The sequence below is a fragment of the Osmerus mordax genome, chromosome 4, assembly GCF_038355195.1.
Source record: "Osmerus mordax isolate fOsmMor3 chromosome 4, fOsmMor3.pri, whole genome shotgun sequence".
Lineage (NCBI taxonomy): Eukaryota > Metazoa > Chordata > Actinopteri > Osmeriformes > Osmeridae > Osmerus > Osmerus mordax.
Window position 1 is genome coordinate 7,027,299 of NC_090053.1, and position 19,826 is coordinate 7,047,124.

Genomic DNA, 19,826 nt, shown 5'->3' on the forward strand with positions numbered 1-19,826 from the left:
TGGCGTAGGGTCCATACGTCAGCAGTCTAATTTGCCAAATTTTCTGGGGAAAGTTCCTGGAAACACAGTTAACAATGTCCTGAAAGAACCTTCTAGTTCTTTGAAAAGTAGTCCTGGGGAGTTCCCGTTCCCTGGACTTGCGGTGGAACGCAGCTTTTACAAGTCATCATGGTGCTTCTCAGACCGATCCCCCTCTGTCCGTCTCTGGGTGGGGTCTCCACTTAGCACCCACATCACCACAGACCCGGCCAGGCCAGGATGAAGCACGCCACGCCGACAGACTAGTATAGATTGTACTTAGCCTGATTGCATAATGCAGACGTTTATGTTGTAAACGCTTGACATGAGTTAAGAGAGGATTGCGCTTTATTTTCAATACGTTGTCAAATGAATTATGTAACTTCTGTGGAGAATGGAAGGAGGAGTCATGTCTGGTGAGCCTCAGACTGCTTTTGTAAGTCCATTGTTACATGTCAGGCTTTTAGTTGAGCAGATTGTGAACTCCATAGTAACTGACCGTCTTCATTTCTTTCTTATGTTCCTTATCGCTGACACCCTCTCTCCTCTGTCGCCCCTCTCCTTTAATTCTTGGTCCTGTGTGAGCAGTTACAGTAGTTCACAACCTGTCTGCTTGTTGTCCCCCTGCAGGAAGATGAGCCAATCATTGGTGGAGCCAATGCCAGGGAACACGCCCACATCAGGAAGTTCCTTAGCCAGCGCCACAAGAAGTTGCCATGGAAACCTGAGGCAAGTCTGCATGATACTGCTTAACAATTGGCTCTCTTTTGAAATGTTTGAATCGTTCTTTCTGTTGTGTTTCTTTCCTTCTACCTTTCTTTCTTCTGTACGTTTTTCCTTCAAAAGCATCTCTCGGTGGTTGACGTCGATCGTTTAAAAGGCTAACAGGATGGGAGGAATAACAGAATGTTTTTGTGTTTCTGATATTCTAATGACTTTACTTACCAAATTACACCTGGCCAACAGTACACACACACACATACACACACACTCATACACTCATACCACCTGGTAAAACTGTAATTAACCTTTGCGGAATAGATTTTATTTGAGGCTCTTCATTACATGCTTGGTATTAATTCACCGTTGGTGTTTCAGGAATCTAATTCAGGAGGAGTTGCCCTTTTCGTTTTCCCTTGCTGTTGTCAGTTAAAGATGAAATTGACATTTTAGGTCACATTAAGGGCTGTCAGTTCCTCACAGGAATGGCCGACTTGAGAAAATGTTCTCTATCTATTTATGCACCATACTGTGAATATGGCGACTTAAACTCACTGTTTATAAATGGCGTCTTTCTAAATTTCCTGGAGGCGTAGGTGTTGATTCATACCTACTGCAGCTTCCAGTGTGTGCACGTACACGCACTCGCACACACCCAATTACACGCAGAGTTGTACTGCAACAATTGGAACTCGCCAATTAAGCACAGAAACTGTGATAAGAAGAGAAACTTTCTGTTTAACTGGCTGTGCAGAGTTGAATGACTTGTGTGTGTATGAGTGAGTATGTGGTACTGTGTGTGTGTGGGTTGGAGTGTTTGCATGAGTTTGTTCCGGGATACTAAATAAAAAGTATTATAATGATCTGTGTCTGCATGTGTAGCTATTCATATGTATCTGTCTCTCTCTCCCTTGAAATCACCCCACTATCATCTTTCGCCCCATATCCTCTCCCTCGCATAAGGTCATCCTCCTATCCTTCCTATTCCTCCATCTTGTGAAATCATCCCTCTTCCTCTCTTCTATCATCCCTCTATCATCCCATTTCCTCTCTGCTGGGATATTATCTCTATCCTCCCTCCACCTCCTGCCTGTGTAACTCTCAGAGGATCCATGGATGCTGTGGGTTGACTACTGAGGGCGTATACAGTCCTAGCTGTTAGAGTTTGATTTGTCATTAAAACCCAGTGCGAGTACACGAGCTGTGGGTCTCTCCCATGCTGTCTGTTTGGCTGTTTGGGTTTTGCTCACGTGTTTGCTGCTCACTCAGTTCCACAGACCATCTGGCTCCCACAACATCTGCTGGATGAATATTAAAGCCTCGGTTCTAAATGCGTAGGATGCCCTGAGAATAATTGAGCGTGTTTCTACTCGGAAGGTGAAAAGTCATGTCAAGTCACGACGCCAAAATAGCTGGCCCAAAGTGAAAAAAACACTCGGAAACTACAGTGTGATGTGAGTTACATGCACAGCTGGCATGCTGTTTTAAATGTGTGTGGGGGGGAGATGTCTTGGAGTAGCGTAGGATAGAAAAGAAGCTATTGGAAGTCTTCAACAGGGTACATTTTGTTAAATAGCAACAAGACATGGTATTGACTGCCAATTAAATCAACATGCGCCTTCATGCCCTTGCGCCAACCCGTTGTTCAAACCCCGCACCGGTCTTCTTTCTTTCAGATTTTCTCTCCTCTTTCTCCATGGCCCCTCCCAACTCTGTTCAGCCTTACCCGGCCCAGCCCTGCCCATACCATCCCCATCCCTGCCCTTCCCTCTGTCATGCCCTCCTCTCTAGCTGTGCAACTGAAGCCTACTCCTCTGGCCCACCCTGCCGGACAGACTTGCAGTTGCCCAGGCTAGGTGGCAGAGGTCTGAAGGGCAGCAGGCTGGCACTGTCAGCTGCTCGGAAACACACACATGCACGCAACTAGAGAGCTGCCGTATGCCAACTGTCACACACACACAGGAGATAAACTCATGACACACACACACACACACACTCAAGAGGCACACTCGGTAGACACACACACACACACACACACTCTGGAGACACAACCACAGAACACGCAAGCACACACACAGCTGTCAGGGTAATGAGGAGCCCTATGCTGGGACTTTGGCCTGTTGATGTACAGCAGGTTCCAGTTGGCCACTAATGATGAGATCAGAGGTGAGCTGAGGTGGCCAGGGATTAGCATAGCAGACATACATAGATAGGAGGAGCTGACCTCTGTCTGGATGACAGACAGATGATTAAAGTTATCAGTGCTGTTATTACCTACATTTCTATCTATCTATTATGAATCACTCCCACACACTGTGCCCCAACATTCAGTGTTTGGCGTCAATGTAGCTTGTGTGGGTTTGGGAGTGGGTGTTAGCATGTGTGTGTGTGTGTGTGTGTGTGTGTCCTCCTCATTGGTGGGTGGAGGGGGGGTGTTGTGTGTAGATTGAGGGGTTGGTCAGGGCCGACTGGGCAGCCTGTTATTTCCAGGGCTGTGATTGGAGCCTGTGTCAGGAAGTGATTGTAGGCTGGCCAATTAGGGGAGGATGGATAACAGCATGTCCTGACAGCAATCACTGTGAGTGACAGGCCTCTTTCTCTCTCTTTCTCTCTCCCTATTTCTCTCTCCCCTTTCACTCCCCTCATGTCTCCTAAAATGCGCGCCAGTATACTGTACAGCAGGACAGTCAAAGAGCAGCCATCTTAGAGGGTCATTATGAAGGCTGATGGGGGCCCTGAGTGTCTGCATCCATTTATCTCTCTGTCCTTAGCTGTCTGACCACTGCATGTGTGTGTGAAATGAGCTAGCTTTATCTTTCTCTGTCCATCTCTCCTCTACCTTCACCCATATCTCCTCTACAGTCTCCCGCCCTCTTTCTCCCTCTCTCCCTCACTCCCCCACCACCAGTTTTAGGGCAGGGGAGGAGAAGGGAGGAAGGGATTTCTGGAAAGACCTCAGGGTGCGCAGTGTGACATGCACACTGTGCCGCTCTTCAGCGGCACCGTGAGGGGAGGAGACCATGTGTCTGACCTCTTCATCCGTCACGATCCGCTTCCAACCCCTACCTGGCACATTAGCAGGCTACACTGTCTCTGTCTCAGTCACTGTGCAGTTCAGCCCCCCCCCCCCCCCCCCCCCTTCCCCAAGGAGGAAATTAAATGGGTATATAATATACACAGATGTGCTGTTGACGGGAAAAGTCGTGGGGGGGGGGGGGGGGGGGGACGACACACTGACTTGTCACAGGGGGCGTGTCTCTACCATTAGTCAGTGCCATCTTACCAGCACACTCCCATGATGCATTCTTTCTTCCCAGAAAGATGTGTCCCAGAGGCCAGTGAGATGTGACAGATATGTAAAAGATATAGGGAGAGAGGGAGAGAGAGATAGAGAGCGAGAGAGAGCGAGAGAGAGAGATAGACAGAGAGAGAGGCAGAGGGAAAGAGACACAGAGACAGAAAGACAGAGAGACAGAGGCAGAAAGAATGGGGGGGCGGTAAGTAACATGTACTCAGTCCTAAGGAGAGAGTAGGAGGAAGATGAGATGTCCATGACAGGGAAGGGTAGAGAAATTTTCTGGGGAAGTATTATCAGTTAAGCCTTCAACAGACAGTTGAATGTGGACATCAACTAAAGAGAAATACATCTCCCCCATCTCCATCTTGTCCTCGATCTCATATTCTATCTGCAGAACCCACAGCAGGCTGAAGGAAATAAGGGAGAGATAGGAGAGAGAAGAAGGGGAAGAGAGAAAGGAGACAGTGCTGTAGCTCAGGGCTATAAATAGGGCACACCCCAGTGAGATCACCCATGTGTGTGATAGAGAGAGAGAGATTGAAGGAAGGTGGAATAGAGAGAGAGAGAGAGAGAGAGAGAGAGAGAGAGAGAGAGAGAGAGAGAGAGAGAGAAAGGGATTCCTTGTGTGGGGGGTGTGAACACAGCAGTTCAGCCCTCCTCTCCTCTCTTCTCCCTGCAGACCTGTACAGAGTGAGTCTCCTTTGAACCAGTCTACCTTTCCAGACGTGAGTCTCTCTTCTGGACTGGAGAGTCTGTCTCTCAGCACTAAGGAGAAAGGGAGGAAGAGAGTAGAGGGAGGAAGGGGTGAAGAGAGGTATAAAAGGGAGAGTCAAGAAAGGAAAATGAAGAGTAATGTCTGTTGTTGCCCCCCACTCCTAACCCAATTAAATCTGTCAATGGGAGCTGGGAAACTGAAAAAATACTGTCTTTGTGTGTTATTGCTCTTACACACACACACACACACACACACACACGCACGCGCACACACAGTCCCTCCTTGTTGTCAGTGAGTGAGTGGTACAGTAGCTGGCTAGACAAGGTGGCCGTATGTCATCCTCAGAGACGGAGGCAGGGCTGTGAGGTGACAGCCGAGATCTGGGAGAGAGTATAGACACGGAGAATAAGAACAGACATGATCTGGCACCATGATTTGACAGAGAGGTGGAGAGGCAGAGGAGACTGAGGAAACGAGGGGGACGGGGAAAGTGGTCAGGGAAAGGCCCAAAAAAAGAGTTAGGGAAGGAAAAAAGAGAAGGGGCCTCCTCACTGAGGAGGGAAGGAAGATTAAAGAAAAACTGCCAGGTTTCTATATAGTCACCATCAAAGTTTAACTTTGATGGAGCAGGTCTTAATGGTGTTGCTCCAATTTTTTTTTTATCTGACTGAGGCAGCAGCCTTCTTATATTTAATATGTCCTCTGGTCTGGCTAGAAGTACATAGGGGCTGATTGAGGAAGGACCATGGCTTATTCATGTTTGACATGGGTGGGAGTAAACACCTTCAGCCTGCAGCCTTAAAAAGCTGTGCTCTGAGAACCCCCTGGAGGTCTATTAAAAGCCCCACGTAGTGTATATTTACACATGAGCTCAGTCTGTCTCCTGGACCCCATGTCCCTCCCTACCCCTTTAAACATCCTTCTCTCCCTCGCTCTTCTCTTCCCCACACGGCCCCTTCATCTCACCTCCTCTCTCACCCGTCTCTCCCTAGATGCTCCCTAGATGTTACTCTCCCCATCTACCACATCTCTCTGTCCCGCTGTAAATCTTCAGAGCATGTTAGTCTTACGTGCTCACTGTCAAATCCCTCACCGCACGTTTACACACAGACTCACAGACCCATAACCGTAGTCATGGGTTGTAGCACTACTGATTTAGACAGACCGGTCTGGTCAGCAAATCACTCATGTTAATGGTAGTATGTAGTGGTTAGCTATAAAATTAGCTTACTGGGCCTGTACATAGAAGTTAACATGTCCTTTTTAGCTAGTGGGCTAGCGTATTGGGCCTGTACATTGATGTTAACATGTGGATTTTAGCTAACGGATTAGCATACTGGGCCTGTAGCCTAGAGACAAAAAGCAGATCCCTGGTCAGACCATCTATGAGTCTTCTTGCTTGATGCTAATCGGATGTGACGCCCACCAGCAGGGACTGGCCCTAGAGTTATGCTCACACAAACCTCAGATACTGCTATTTCCTCTCAAACCTGTGGGCACAAAAACACTGAAATGCTGCTCTCTGTAGTGTGCAGTTTGTTTATGTTTTTTTACGTAATGTAACTGGTTTAAAAAGTGTGTGTATGTGTGTTTCTGTGAGCGACTGTCTTGTGTGTGTGTGTGTGTGTGTGTGTGTGTGTGTGCGGACGAGCTTGGTTCAGCTGCGGGTAAAGTTGCTATCAGATCTGTGTGGAGAGTCAGCTCCATCATAATCCTGAGTGGCAGGTCTGTGCAGCTTCCGGACAGAGATCTCAGAAAGCAGCATCAGCTAATCTCTCACACAAGCAGACCGCCACCCACACGTCACACGCTCACGGCTAACAGGCGGCTGAAAAAAATCCGGTTTGGAGTTGAGGACTTTGAAAGGTAGAGAAAAACCCTTCGACGGGGTGAGTGTGTGTGTGGGGGGGGGGGGGCGGGATTGGGGGTGGAGAGAGGGGGTGCGTGTGTGTCTACAGGCGTTCTCTGACCGAAATAGCAGACAAACCTCATACAGACAAAATCTGTATGAGCACAAAAGCTATATGAGCTTTGAGAAGTGCTTAAGGACTTGAAAAATGCAAGGTCGTGTACGAATTGTGACAAGCAGAAAGGTACCAAGGCTCTGTGTTTGTGAAGGCCCCCTGATGGGTGCTGGTTTGCAGTGAGCAACTCTGCGTGAGCACAGTATGTGTGCGCGTTTGTGTACGTGCCCCTTCCAGTCTGGCTGAAGGTTGCAGTTTGTGACAATCTCCTAGAGTTTGACAGTGAACTTGTGCATCTACCGCATGCTGTGAGGGGATGGAAAGAAATGTGTGTGTGTGTGTGCGTGCATGTACAGTAAATGCATTTCCGTCCTGTGTGTGTATCCATTCTCACATTTTCCCCTATCACACTCTGATTGGCCTGAGGCGTGTGTGTGTGTGCGTGTGTGCGTGTTGTGTCCCAGTGATATGTCTCGTAAGAAAGTCTCCTGGTGTTTCTGTTCCTTCCTCTGGGCCTCTGAGTTCCTTCATCTGTCCTGCCGCCAGGCTCTCTTCTCTCCTTGTAATCCAGACAAATGTCAAACTCTGGGGCAGAGCTTATTCCTGATGAACTGGTTTAGACTACTTCTACTCAGGCCCTGCTTCCAGTCCCCTCCTCTCTCTCTCTCTCTCTCTCTCTCTCTCTCTCTCTCTCTCTCTCTCTCTCTCTCTCTCTCTCTCTCTCTCTCTCTCTCTCTCTCTCTCTCTCCCTTTGATGTATTTCACCCACATCTGAGGAAAACTGTCACAGTTGTTTCTTCTATAAACCATGAATGTTCCTGTGAGGATGATCTGGATGTAACTCCAGAGACAGTATTATTTCTGCTGTCACAAGCTCTGACTGTGTCTATGTTCTGTGTTTGTTCCTGTCTCTGCAGTTCAAAGGTCAGGCCAACCTGCATGTGTTTGAGGACTGGTGTGGCTCCTCGACAGGCCAGCTCAGGAAGAACCTGCACTTCCCCCTGTACCCACATGTGAGTATTACAGATGTGTGTGTGCTTGTGTGTGCATCTTTGTTTTGATGTATTCATCTTGCAAGCCTTTTATTCATGCCTGTTTGTCTTTTTGTCTGTCAGCTTATGTGTTTACCCTGCCTGTCTGTCTGTCTGTTTTTCTGATGATCTGTCTGTCTGTCTGTCTGTGTGTTTGACTGTCTGTTTGCCCGTCTGTATGTCTGTCCGTTTGTCTTTGTGTTAACCTAATTATTGTGTTTGCAGACGAGGACCACAGTGAAGAAGCTGGCAGTGGCTCCTAAGTGGAAGAACTATGGCCTGCGGATCTTTGGCTTTATCCACCCTTACAGAGACGGTGAGGCGCCCCCCTCCCTACCTCCCCCACTCCTGTGAGACACAGTAGGAGCCCCAGGCCATGCCCCCTCCCAGGCCGTGCCCCCTCCCAGGCCGTGCCCCCTCCGGCAGAGCAGTCCTGGAACATGTCCTCTGACCTGCACCCTCCAGCCTGTACCTGCCAGCCCTGACACAGATAGCCCTATAGCAAATGCCCAAACCCACGTGCAAAGTACTCTCCTTAAATGTCATTTGTTTCCTCCTCTATGATCACACAATCCAAGTGCACTCTTCTGCCTCACCCAACTAGCCATAATGCCCGTGGGCCAAATCAAGTGCTTGTTTAGTCAGCAATTAGCGGATGCCTGACCGAGGCCCCCCTGGGCAAGCATTCGTCCCGTGCACCCTTCAACCAAGGCTCAGTCTCATCCGGTGGTTTTGTTTACGAACACCTCCTACCGCCTCCATCGCCATCCGTGTCATTTCGGGAACGCTTCGGTCCAATGCAAGTACGCACCACCAAAGCGGTGTAATCGTATTCCGTTGAACGCTGAATGAAGAGACTGGCTTCTCTTCGATGTAGAGATACGATGCAGCGTGACTGCGTGCGTGTCTGCTTCTCACAGCTCTGTCTACTCAGGGCCGTGGCTGTGCAACTTTGTTGTTTTGTCTCCCCTCCGTCTCCTACTCAGGGGGGTCAGCCGTATAAATAGCCTCCGAACCACAGCCCGTATCCTCACGCACGCATTCCCAGAGACAGCCAGGGTTAGCTGCTGCGCCCGTGGAGAGAGAAGCCTGAGGACTGACTGACTGTAGGAGCGCGCTGATGCCACTGACTGAGAGAGTCTGTCCATGATCACGCACTTAGGGCTGCACACACACACTTACTTACATAAACATGCTTACGCGCGCGCACACACATAGACGCTCATGCACACGCACACACACACATAGACACACATGCGCACCCACACAAACAAACAAACACTCACACACATCAACATGTCTCTTCAAGCCCCAAATACTTTTTTTTCATAAACTCAAACCCATACAGTATTCACACACACACACACCTTCTGACACCCTATGTGTGTGTGCATACTCCTGCAGGTGACTTCCAGTTTTCGGTGTCCTCTGATGACAACTCAGAGCTGTGGCTGAGCCCCGACGACAGCCCTCTGAACGCCCGGCTCCTGGTCTACGTAGGACGGGTAAGGACCTCCAAACCCTACCTGAGGGAGAACATGTACATTTCATGCAGAAAGGCCTGTGAGATAGTCCCCCTGAGCACTGACAGGCCCCACGCGGGGATCAAACCCAGGACCTTCTCGCTACGTGGGGGCAGTGCAAAGCAGTGCGTGACCTCGCCACACACATTACGAGTCGAACAGAGCCACGCTGATCTGGTCGTGAGGTAAGCAGGACCGATCCTGGAGCTGGTTCAGTAAGCTGCCTGTCTCCGAGCCTGACACTTCAGGAAGCAGAGGGAGGGGAGGGGCAGGTGTACCTTGTTGGCCCCCTGTAATCACCTTGGGGCCTCCTGTCACACCAGTAACAACACCATAACACCCCCAGCCTCACCTCCGGCACCCTTGAACAGCCTGAGCAACACCTGCCAAGAAGCCTCCTCAAGACATGCTTTACAGAGACCACTGAGTTAGCCTGTCTGGTCCTGGATCTGGGTATGGGTATGGGTCTGGTCTGGTTGGATCTGGTATTAGGTCTGGTTCTGGTTCTGGTATTGGATATGGGTCTTTGTCTTGAGTATGGTCTGGGTCTGGTTTTGGACTCTGGGTCTGGTTTTGGGCTCTGGGTCTGGTTCTGGTTCTTCTATTGATACTGGTTCTGTGTCAGCTTCTGGTTCTGGTCTGAGTCCATTTGAGGTCTGGTTCTAGGTCTGTGTCTGGGACCAGGTAATCAGCATGCATTCAGTTGCTAAAACATTACTGATTAAAATTAAATCTCTCCAATTAAATCTCTTAAATCTCTCCAATCTCCAGTCTGTTTGCAACCAGGTGTGGTCTGTTTTCCTACTGTGCTGCACGGTAAACTAACCGAACCAGAACCCTCTGTATTCAAACAGCCTGCATGATGCCATGAATACTCAAGGGAAGGGGACAGTCTGGAATATTGATGTGACATTTAGGTTGGCAGCCAGTGGATAAATACAAGCCTGCTAATCACTCAGAAAAGAGTGTTCAACCAACACGCCATCCTCCAAAAACTGTAAAATAGAGATAGAGAGACACCTCATACTTGAAAACAATAATGGTTTATTTATTGACTGTAGGTTAATTCTCCAAATAATAAGGAAAGATACATTAGAAGTGTGTACATTATTCATTTTTATTAAACGATTTGTCAAATTATTCCTCGAAACACCTATTTGCCAGTCAGCTTTAATAAATATCTATCTTCTTTTTAAATTAACACAATGTCAAAAAATTGACGGTTGGTTTTTCATCACAAAATGAAGGAACGTATTATAAAATCGTTCAAATGTTCCCTCAAGCAATAATTTATTCTCTGCTCTTACAAGCAGCGAGATTGAGTAACATAGATGTTATCAGATGTCACTGATCTTGTACTCATATCACAAGTTCAGTAATGACTTCTCTCCCACCTCAGGCTCAGTTATATGAGATCAGCTGAAGCGTTACTGTAGGCAGGGTGTGGAGAATATATCAAGAAAATATAACAAATTAGCCTACATCCGAACAATTTGAGCTCTACTAATTCTTACCATAGAGTAGCTCTATACTGTGCATGGCATTTACAGGCATCAGAAGGATTAGAGTCAGCAATCTGCGACGTTCTATGGTTTCTATGGTGATTTGAGATCCTGTACCTAGCTCCTAGTTCTAGCAACTTGCTCTTGGTTTCTGATCTCCCATTTGGCCTTTCACTCAATTAGACCTCAGACCATCAGGGGGCTTTATCTGTGTAATAGAAGCCCTCTCTATCACCCCGCTGTGACATTAATCACACTTGTACGTGTGTGTTTGAGAGAGATAGAGAGAGAGAGAGAGAGAGAGAGAGAGAGAGAGACAGAGAGAGAGAAAGAGAGAAAGAGAGGGCAGAGAGGGCAGAGAGAGAGGGCAGAGTGTGTCCATGGCATTAATCTCATTGTGTGCCCACAGCTAATCTGTAATAAGATTTCCCTCAGTCAGATGGGCTAGCTGTGTCCCACAGGGTCTGCCACCCAGGGGAGCAAGGGCCGTCTGATTAAGGAGAGTGCCATGGAAGTATCAGACAGTTATGGGCCTGTGTGTGTAGGTGTGTGTGTGTGGGGGGCTAGTTGGAGTAAACCCTGCTGTGTGACTTAAAGCAGAGTGGTATTGATTCTGTCTAGCAGAGCAGAATTTCTTCTCACTGACACACACACACACACACTCTCACACACACACACTCACACACATACAGATCCAGACCCGAGTGGCTGGTCAGGGAGGAGTGATCAATAGGACAGAACACAGGAGCAGACTATCCTCAGACATGGGGGGGGTGGGGGGGGGGGGGGGGGTTACCTGGTCATACTGTTCTCTGTTGACACATCCTCCCTTTACACACTTTAACTGGAGAAACACGGTCTGACACTGTGTGGTGGGTGGTGGAGAGAGGGAGAGAGAGAGAGACAACAGAAGGGGGGGGGGGGGGTGATGTATGTGTGAGTGTGTTTATGTCTGTACCTAGTTGAGGTCATACTGGTGTTCAACTATTCCATTGAAGGGCATACCCCTCCATCTCTGGAGAAAAAGAACCCTCTGCAATCACACTTGCTCTTTCTCTCGTCCTCCCTCCCCTCAAAGACACCTGAGAGCACTTTAGGAATACAAAGGGAAAAGAAGGGAGAGAAAGAAATGAAGGGAAAAAAAGCCAATAATATCTCTGTGCCTTTGGAGCATCTGTACTCCTCTGGCCCTCTGACATTCTGCTGTGTTTCAGGGTCAGCAGGCACCTGAAATGAGTTTTCTCTAGGTAATCCCCTGTTAGGTGAAAGTTCACACCACAGAGAAAGAGAGACAGCGAGCAAAGACAGAGAGCGAAAGGGTGTGCGGGAGAGAGGGAGACAGAGAAAGAGCGTGCGGGAAGCACAGAGATCAAGATCGAAAGACGGACATCCAGGGAGTGAGGAGGTAAACAGGGAAAGTGCGGGTGGATGGGGGGAGAAAGGAGGAGCAGGATAAAGGAGAGAGAGGCTTGTTTGTCTGTGTCAGTTCTGTGGAAACCTCGCTGTTCCCCAGGTGATGGGCCAATGTGACAGCCTAACAGCCAGAAGGAGGGCATACCTAAGTATAAATCTGGCTGTGTGTGTGTGTGCACTTGTGTGTATGACGGTTTTCAGGTCTCGTATTGGTGTGTGAAGTAGACATGTTCTTGTGTGTGTCTGTAACACCCCCTGCCTATTTCCAAGGCTTGCAGTCAGCCATTCACCTGTTTTCTGACTAATTGACCTCTCTCCCACGCTTGAGAACATTCTGTATCTCGGTGACTCATTCTCTTCTAAATTTAACTCTCACTGAAACAGTGCGTGTGTTTGCAGGTGTGTGTGCGAGTGTGTGTGTACATCTCACAGCAACTGATAATACCTGCTGCTTTGGTAGTAGTCGAACTTGGAGAATGTGATTCATATTGTGTGTGTGTTGTGGTAACTATATCTCTGATCTTTAGCACTGCTTGTCTTGCAGATGACTAATCTCAGATATTGAATGCAAAAGAACTAACAGCATGCGTGTCCTGTGATGCAGCAGGAGGGTAGAGCCAGGGCGGAGGGTTATGTTGAGGAGAGAGGAGTGATGAGGCCGCTGAGGCGTGAACTGGCTCGTCCATCTGGCCTCAGGGCCCCCGCCTGGCTCTGAGCACGAGAAGGTACAACAGGAAACGTCGCTGTGGAAATGTACTGCTGCTTCGCCATGAGGAGGGCTTGGTGTGAATGGACACTGGTACACTGTGTACTCCGCTACACACACACACACACACCCGCACGTATGCATGCTCGTACACAAACTTAATCACACACCGATATGAACACATACAGGAACGTAGGTAGGCACTCAGACATATACACACACACCAGAACCATGCACACACAAACACCTATACACACACACACACACAGCCTGGACAGAGTTTGACTTGGTCTGGAGAGCAGTGTGTGTTGGCCAAACATCACTGCTTGCTTGTCAGTTGCTGTGTATACCCCAGCCGTTCTGTTGCCATGCCAGTAAACACAGTCTAATATGTGGTGCTGCATTCTTTCAGACATATTTAAATGCAAAGGTTGCCCCTCGGTATGGTGTCAGTCTTTGGTGTGTTTGTGTGTGTGTGTGTATGTGAAAGAAAGTAATTGTAACATCAATGGAAAATTGTGTACAAGCCTACATGTGTATCATATTTTTGTATGTGTGTGTATTCTATATTTTTTTTTAACAAGCTCTGAGATCCTGAATCAGAAGCTGTTCTGGAACATACTGTGAGCCATCATGATCAGTTGCTCCAGCAACAATGAGCCTCACGGCTTCCCAAACAGAAAGATGGCCAACACAAACAATTAAGGCACTCCCGCTGTGCTGCTGGCCTTATTCTTTTATAGGGGATCAGAGGCAGCAGGGCTTCTCATTAGTAGCTGGGGCCGGGGGTGTGAGGGGGAGGCTGGGGCCGGGGATGTGAGGGAAGGCTGGTGGCTGAGCGGTTAGGGAAGCGGGCTTGTAATCAGAAGGTTGCCAGTTCGATTCCCGGCCGTGCCAGATGACGTTGTGTCCTTGGGCAAGGCACTTCACCCTACTTGCCTCGGGGAGAATGTCCCTGTACTTACTGTAAGTCGCTCTGGATAAGAGCGTCTGCTAAATGACTAAATGTAAATGTAAAATGTAAGGCTGGGGCTGGGGATGTAGGTGGAGGCTGGGGCTGGGGATGTAGGTGGAGGCTGGGGCTGGAGATGTGAGGGGAGGCTGGGGATGTAGCTGGAGGCTGGTGATGTAGCTGGAGGCTGGGGGAGGAGGCTGGGGGCGGGGGGTGTGAATGGAGGCCGGGCCTGGGGCTCTTTCACCCTCTGTTCCTCATCTCTGCCGCCTTATTTTCCTCAGAATCCATCTGTTCATTGAAAAGGGGGGGAGGAGGGACGGGGGGGATGAGGAAGAAGGGGGCGGAGGAAGGAAGGAAGGACTGGGGGAGGATGGAAGGAGGGAGGGAAGGAAGGAGGAAGGAGAGACAGGGGGAGGAGAGCAGCTTTCCCCTCCCTCCCTAGCCTCCTCCCCCTGTTTCAGCTGTTCAGCTGCATGAGTCTGGGGATATGTTGCTAACATATTGCAATATGTTACTGGCACAACTGATATGTCTTTCTCTCTCGCTCATCCAAGTCTTTCTCAATCTCTTCCTCTCCTATTCTCTCCGTCTCTTCCTCTCTCCGTCCCCTCTGATACTGGGTCTCTCTCTCTGTGTGTTGCAGCTCGGGACAGAGTGGACAGCTCCTGGGGAGTTCAACAAGTTTAGGTCCCAGTCCTCCAAGTCTGTGCAGTAAGTACCTCAGACACGCACACACGCACCCCACCCACACACGCACGCACACACTTTTGGTATAGCTATTTAACCAGAAAATGGCTTCAGGCCCAATCGTACTGTCGGTGCTCATCCAGCTGGTCCCGTTCTCCTCCAGCCTCTTGCTGGTGCTCCTGTTCTCTGCATCCTCTTTGAAGCACCCCTCCATTCCAGCACTCCACGTGGAGTGCTGGCTTGTTCCAGTGCTTCCTGTGAAGTGTTCGGCTGTGGTTCATACGCGAGTCAGGCCTGTCGGGCCCTCTACCTCCCTCTGCTGAAACAGGATCTCCACAAGTGGCTTTTAACACGCACGCCACAGGAAGTGGTTGGCTTGAGTGCTGACTAGACACTTGATAAATGGGTGGTGTGTGTGTGCTTTGTCTGGCTGTGAGTGTGCGTTGTGTGCGTTTGTGAGAGAGAGAGAGAGAGAGAGAGAGAGAGAGAGAGAGAGAGAAGAGAGAGAGAGAGAGAGAGAGAGAGAGAGAGAGAGAGTGAGTGCATATTAATTTCAGCAGAATGCTATCTCCTACAGTATGACGCGATTGGCGATTGTGTTTATTCCTCAGTGCAAGGTGGGAGAAATCTAACTGTTGCGTTCTGTACCTTATAAATAATTCACACACTTCCTGTGGTTAAGTGAATATGTGCACAGTTTCCTGAATATTCTAGCATCAACTTACATACACACGCACACCTACACACACTCACTCACCTGTGCACACACACAAGCACACACACACACACATACACACATATACTCACAAATTCACTAGCAGTCACTTGAGGTGGGATAACTGCTAGAAGTAGGAGCCTGGGGGGGAATACCTTTATGGCAGAACAGCTAGCATCTCCCACAGCCCAATGGAGGGTACAGATAAGAAGGAACACACACACACACACACAGACAGACACACAATCTCTCTTTCCAAGGATCCCTAAGGTCAGTTAAAAGCATTTGACTTGTGTGTATTATTCATGTGAATAATACACTCCCCCCTCCCCCCTCCCCTCCGCGTCTGAGAACAGGAGGAAAGGTCTGGAAAAAACTGATTGGTGTCCACACTCCTGAACGTGCACTGGACACATCGCATAGTGAAACCAATCTCTTCGTTTCTTCTCAGAAATAATTGCTCAACTCAGCGCCCTTGTTTTCTGCAAACACAGTGTATGTTTCCGCTAGTTCCTTTCCTTCCTTTTTTCAGAACGATGCTAACACACCAACTCTCGGGCATTTCCAGTACGTAATAGACGTGATGGTGTGTGTTTTTGCCAACGTGTTGGTGTCGTTCAGATACATTTCAATGTAAAGCTTGTCGCCGAGCATGGTGTGTGTGCGCGTGTGTGTGATATGGGGGACAAAACCACGCAGCGCCGTACTGGCAGTACTGTAATGGCTCCCTCCAGGGAAGCTGTTTTTGTTGGGAGAGAGCTGCCTTCCGCTCTGTCAGAACATATATAGCCTGGTCTACACACACACACACACACACACACACACACACGCACGGGCACATGTGCACATTTATTAAACACTGCACTGTTTAAAACTGCCTCTGCTTCTGATGGCTTTATTGAAATACCATGTGGTGACAGCAATTAGTTTGTCAGTCACTCAGTGGATGCATGTTCGGAACATTACACACAGAGCTCTTTCTCTCTCCCATTCTTGGAGGCTGTCTCTGTTTGTAGGCTGGGTGAGGAGGACTGGAGTAGGGTTGGGGAAGGCTCTCATTGGCCCTCAACACCTTCAAGGGAGAGGTGTGTTCAAGCCCTGATCCTCCAGATTCCATTCTGAGAAGCAAGAGTAGGATCTTCTTCTCTCTTTCTTCCTTCCTTCCTTCCTTCCTTCCTTCCTTCCTTCCTTCCTTCCTTCCTTCCTTCTTTCTTTCTTTTTTCCTTTTCTTTCTTTCTTTCTTTCTTTCTTTCTTGCTCTCTATCTCTTTTGCTCTCTCCCCTTCTATCTTTCTATATCTTCACTTTTTCTTTCTCTCTCTCTCTCTCTCTCTCTCTCTCTCTCTCTCTCTCTCTCTCTCTCTCTCTCTCTCTCTCTCTCTCTCTCTCTCTCTCTCTCTCTCTCTCTCTCTCTCTCGCTCTCTCTCTCTCTCTCTTTCTCTCTCTCTCTCTCTCTCTCTCTCTCTCTCTCTCTCTCTCTCTCTCTCTCTCTCTCTCTCTCTCTCTTTCTCCTGCTGTTTTAATGTGGATGTGTGTGGAGTATGAGGACTGTCGTTGTGTGGTTTCTCCCAGGCTACTGCTGATGGGTGGTTTGTGTGGGCTTGGGAATGAGGGCTGGTCCTCTGACAGGCTGTAGTTCAGGTATACCGGAAGTTTGTCTTGTACAGGTAGAACCAGAAAGTCTCTAGGACAGGGAGGACAGGAAGTAGCTGTAGTACAGGAGACAGGACATGGAAATCTTAAAATGTTATATTTAAAGAAATAAATAAGAATATTTTGATTTGGGAAACTATTTTGTGTTTTGTGTGTGTGTGTGTGAGAGAGAGCTGTAGCCTGTTGGCCTAATAGAGCAGCATTGACAGCAAGAAAGGGTCACTTACTGTCAGCATAGTTCTACCCATTCCCAGCATTCGTGGTGCATGGACAGTTGTTACCATGGTAACAGTTAATGATGAGAGCAAATGCTGATGGGAAGGCAAGTTGTCGTTCACATGGTGCGTGTCTTGTTGCACATGGTGCAGCCCTCCATCACTGGAACGGCCCATCTTGTGACGGTTGCCATCTTTCCACAAGTTGCCATCCTTTCATACATGCTGCCTGCCTGCCTTCTTCTCTGTCTGCTTGCCTGCCTGCCTGCCTGCCTGCCTGCCTGTCTGTCTGTCTGTCTGTCTGCCTGCCTGTCTGCCTGTCTATCTATCTGAATGCCTGTCTGACTGTTTGACTATCACTCACCTTCAGATTCAATAGGATTGTCTCAAATTCACAGTCTGAGTCTCAGAGAGTCTCATTGTATGAGAGACTGTACTGTAGTAGAGAATGTTGTAATGGAACATTCAGTGTGAAGGTGAGTGTGGAGGAGGAGTGTAAAAGGTCCACATTTAGAGGTGATGGTGAATGTCTTTGAAGATGGCCGCTGGTGACCTTTGACATTTGCGGAGGGAGATATGGAGATTGAGATCAGATGTGTGGTGGTATTTGATGATACAGCTGGCATTTGGGGGGGAACAGCTTTCTGTCGAGCTACAGGAGGGAATGGCATTTGCACCAACCCTTCTGGACCGCGTGTGAGCGCGTATGTTGTATGCGTGTCCATGTGTGTATTTATGTCCGTGTGTACGAGTTTGCACATTTGGATCTGTCTTTCTGCTCGTGTATGCATTCAGTATATCTACGGATGGACAAAAGAACCTCTCTGAAGGACATCCAGTGTTTTTCAGAGTGAGGGACTAAGGGAGGGAGGTAGAGCAGAGGGTGAACTCTTCGCTCAACAACAATGGCGTTTAATGACTAGTTATGAAGCTATGAGATCGGCTGGTATCTATAATTGAATCATTTAAACAGTGCTGGCCCGGATCCAGACTGGGGAAGGATGCCTCGGCTTATCCAGCCATGCTAGGGATGACATCATAGGAATACAGATGGAGCGCTCACCTCTCTCATGAAGAGAGGCACTCACATCGGCTCATAACACCCTTTGAGGTTGTGTGCGTGTGTGAATCTTTAAATCAGCCTAATCTCTTTCAACCCTCGACCTCGTCGCCCATCAAGGTAATTGGCCCGCCTTTTCAATAAAGCTTGTGTGGGTGTGTGTGTCTGCGGGCGGGTGTGTGTGTGTGTGTGTGTGTTGGCTGATCTGCCTGCTTGCCCTCAAGGATGATGTTCCGTGTGTGTGGGAGTGATGGGGGCAGGCCAGACCATAAGCAGCAGCTATGAAGAGCTCTTGAAAGATTGTGATGGCAACCAGAAAGACTTCTGATTGAAGCTAAGGCTCAAATATCACCGACCTGCCAGATCACGGTCCTCAAGTGGTCCGTCAGGGGGTTGGAGGGCGGACGAAAGCAGAGGACCAGTAGAGTGTATTTAGATATTGCCGCTACAGAGGACGGAAGATTCCTTTCTTATGTGTCATTTTGTGGATGAATGATGGTTCACACACAATAACTGGTGAAGAACTGCACGTTCTAACTGAGCTTGTTGAAGTCCCCTTTGTTCTTGTTGGTGGATACAGCAATTCATTCTCTTTTCGGCCTTCTGAATAGAGAGAGTGATCTTTTGAGTTAGCTCATAGAGAGATTTTGAGAGGACACTCCTTGTGGGCAGCTTGAGGCTCAGGCATTCACTGTTTGACTTCTAGAGCCAGAGAGAGAACATTTGAGAAAGGGTTGAGGAAAAAGACACTCAGAGAGAGAGACAGAGAGACAGAGAGTGAGAGAGAGAGAGAGAGAGAAAGAGAGAGAAAGAGAGAGAAAGAGAGAGAGAGAGAGGGAAGAAAGATAGGATGAAGAAAGGCGAGAGGCGTGGGATGAGGAGAGGCAGAACTGGGGGAAATTGATGAGGAGAGAAATAGAGGGGAGAAATGTGTACCGCGGAGGAAATGCATAATGAGAGATGAAGGCGAGAAAGAGGGATAGAGGAGAGGACCATAGGGTGAGGAGAGAGAGAACAAGAGAGGATTTATCAAGGCTGGAGGGGGCGAGCAGCGGGATGGCTCTCAGATGGATTAGGGGAGTGCACGGGAGACGGATGGAAGGAGACAGGAGGAGGGCGAGGTAGAGAAAGGAATGAGAGAATGAGAAGAGAGAGAGAAGAGAGAATATTCAGCATCCCCAGGCAGGTCTAAAGACTTGTATCATTAGTGTGTGAGCGAGTAGGGTGCTCCCTCTATGGAGTCTTTTATTTATACTCCACCTGTGGGCACGGCGGAGGGAGGGGAGGGAGGAGGGAGAAAGTATGAAAGGCAGAGGAGGAGAGACGTACATTCATGAGGGGGATTTTGGATGGAAAGTGAAAATCAAAGGACGGAAAAGAACGAGGGGAGAGATGTGCAGAATAGACGTAAGGAGAAACGAGGGAGAGCGGGGGAAGAAAGAAGACGGAGTTTGTACCTCAGGGTCCCGCTTGTACCCTTCCTTAGTCTGTCTGGCACTCCCAGTGCATGCTGGGAAGGCATAAGCCTCAGCCCCTGCAAAGAAGGTGTCAGAGGTGTGTGCGTGCCTACGTGTGTGTGTGTGTGTACGTATGTTTGTGTGTGTATACACCCTGTGGAGTTTCTTGTATGAAGTTAGTGAAGTTCCACAGAC

The 19,826-nt window shown here is 48.7% G+C and overlaps 1 protein-coding gene across 1 annotated transcript in view; it reads left to right on the top strand.

The window, feature by feature from the left end:
* The first annotated feature begins 412 nt into the window (after nucleotides 1-412).
* Nucleotides 413-19,826, top strand: part of b4galnt4a (beta-1,4-N-acetyl-galactosaminyl transferase 4a) — a 37,496-nt gene continuing 18,082 nt past the window's right edge. The window contains exons 1-6 of the mRNA XM_067234200.1: nucleotides 413-454; nucleotides 649-747; nucleotides 7,633-7,728; nucleotides 7,972-8,062; nucleotides 9,151-9,251; nucleotides 14,489-14,556. Of these exons, the coding sequence (XP_067090301.1) occupies nucleotides 413-454; nucleotides 649-747; nucleotides 7,633-7,728; nucleotides 7,972-8,062; nucleotides 9,151-9,251; nucleotides 14,489-14,556 (497 nt within the window). The remainder of the gene's footprint in view (nucleotides 455-648; nucleotides 748-7,632; nucleotides 7,729-7,971; nucleotides 8,063-9,150; nucleotides 9,252-14,488; nucleotides 14,557-19,826) is intronic.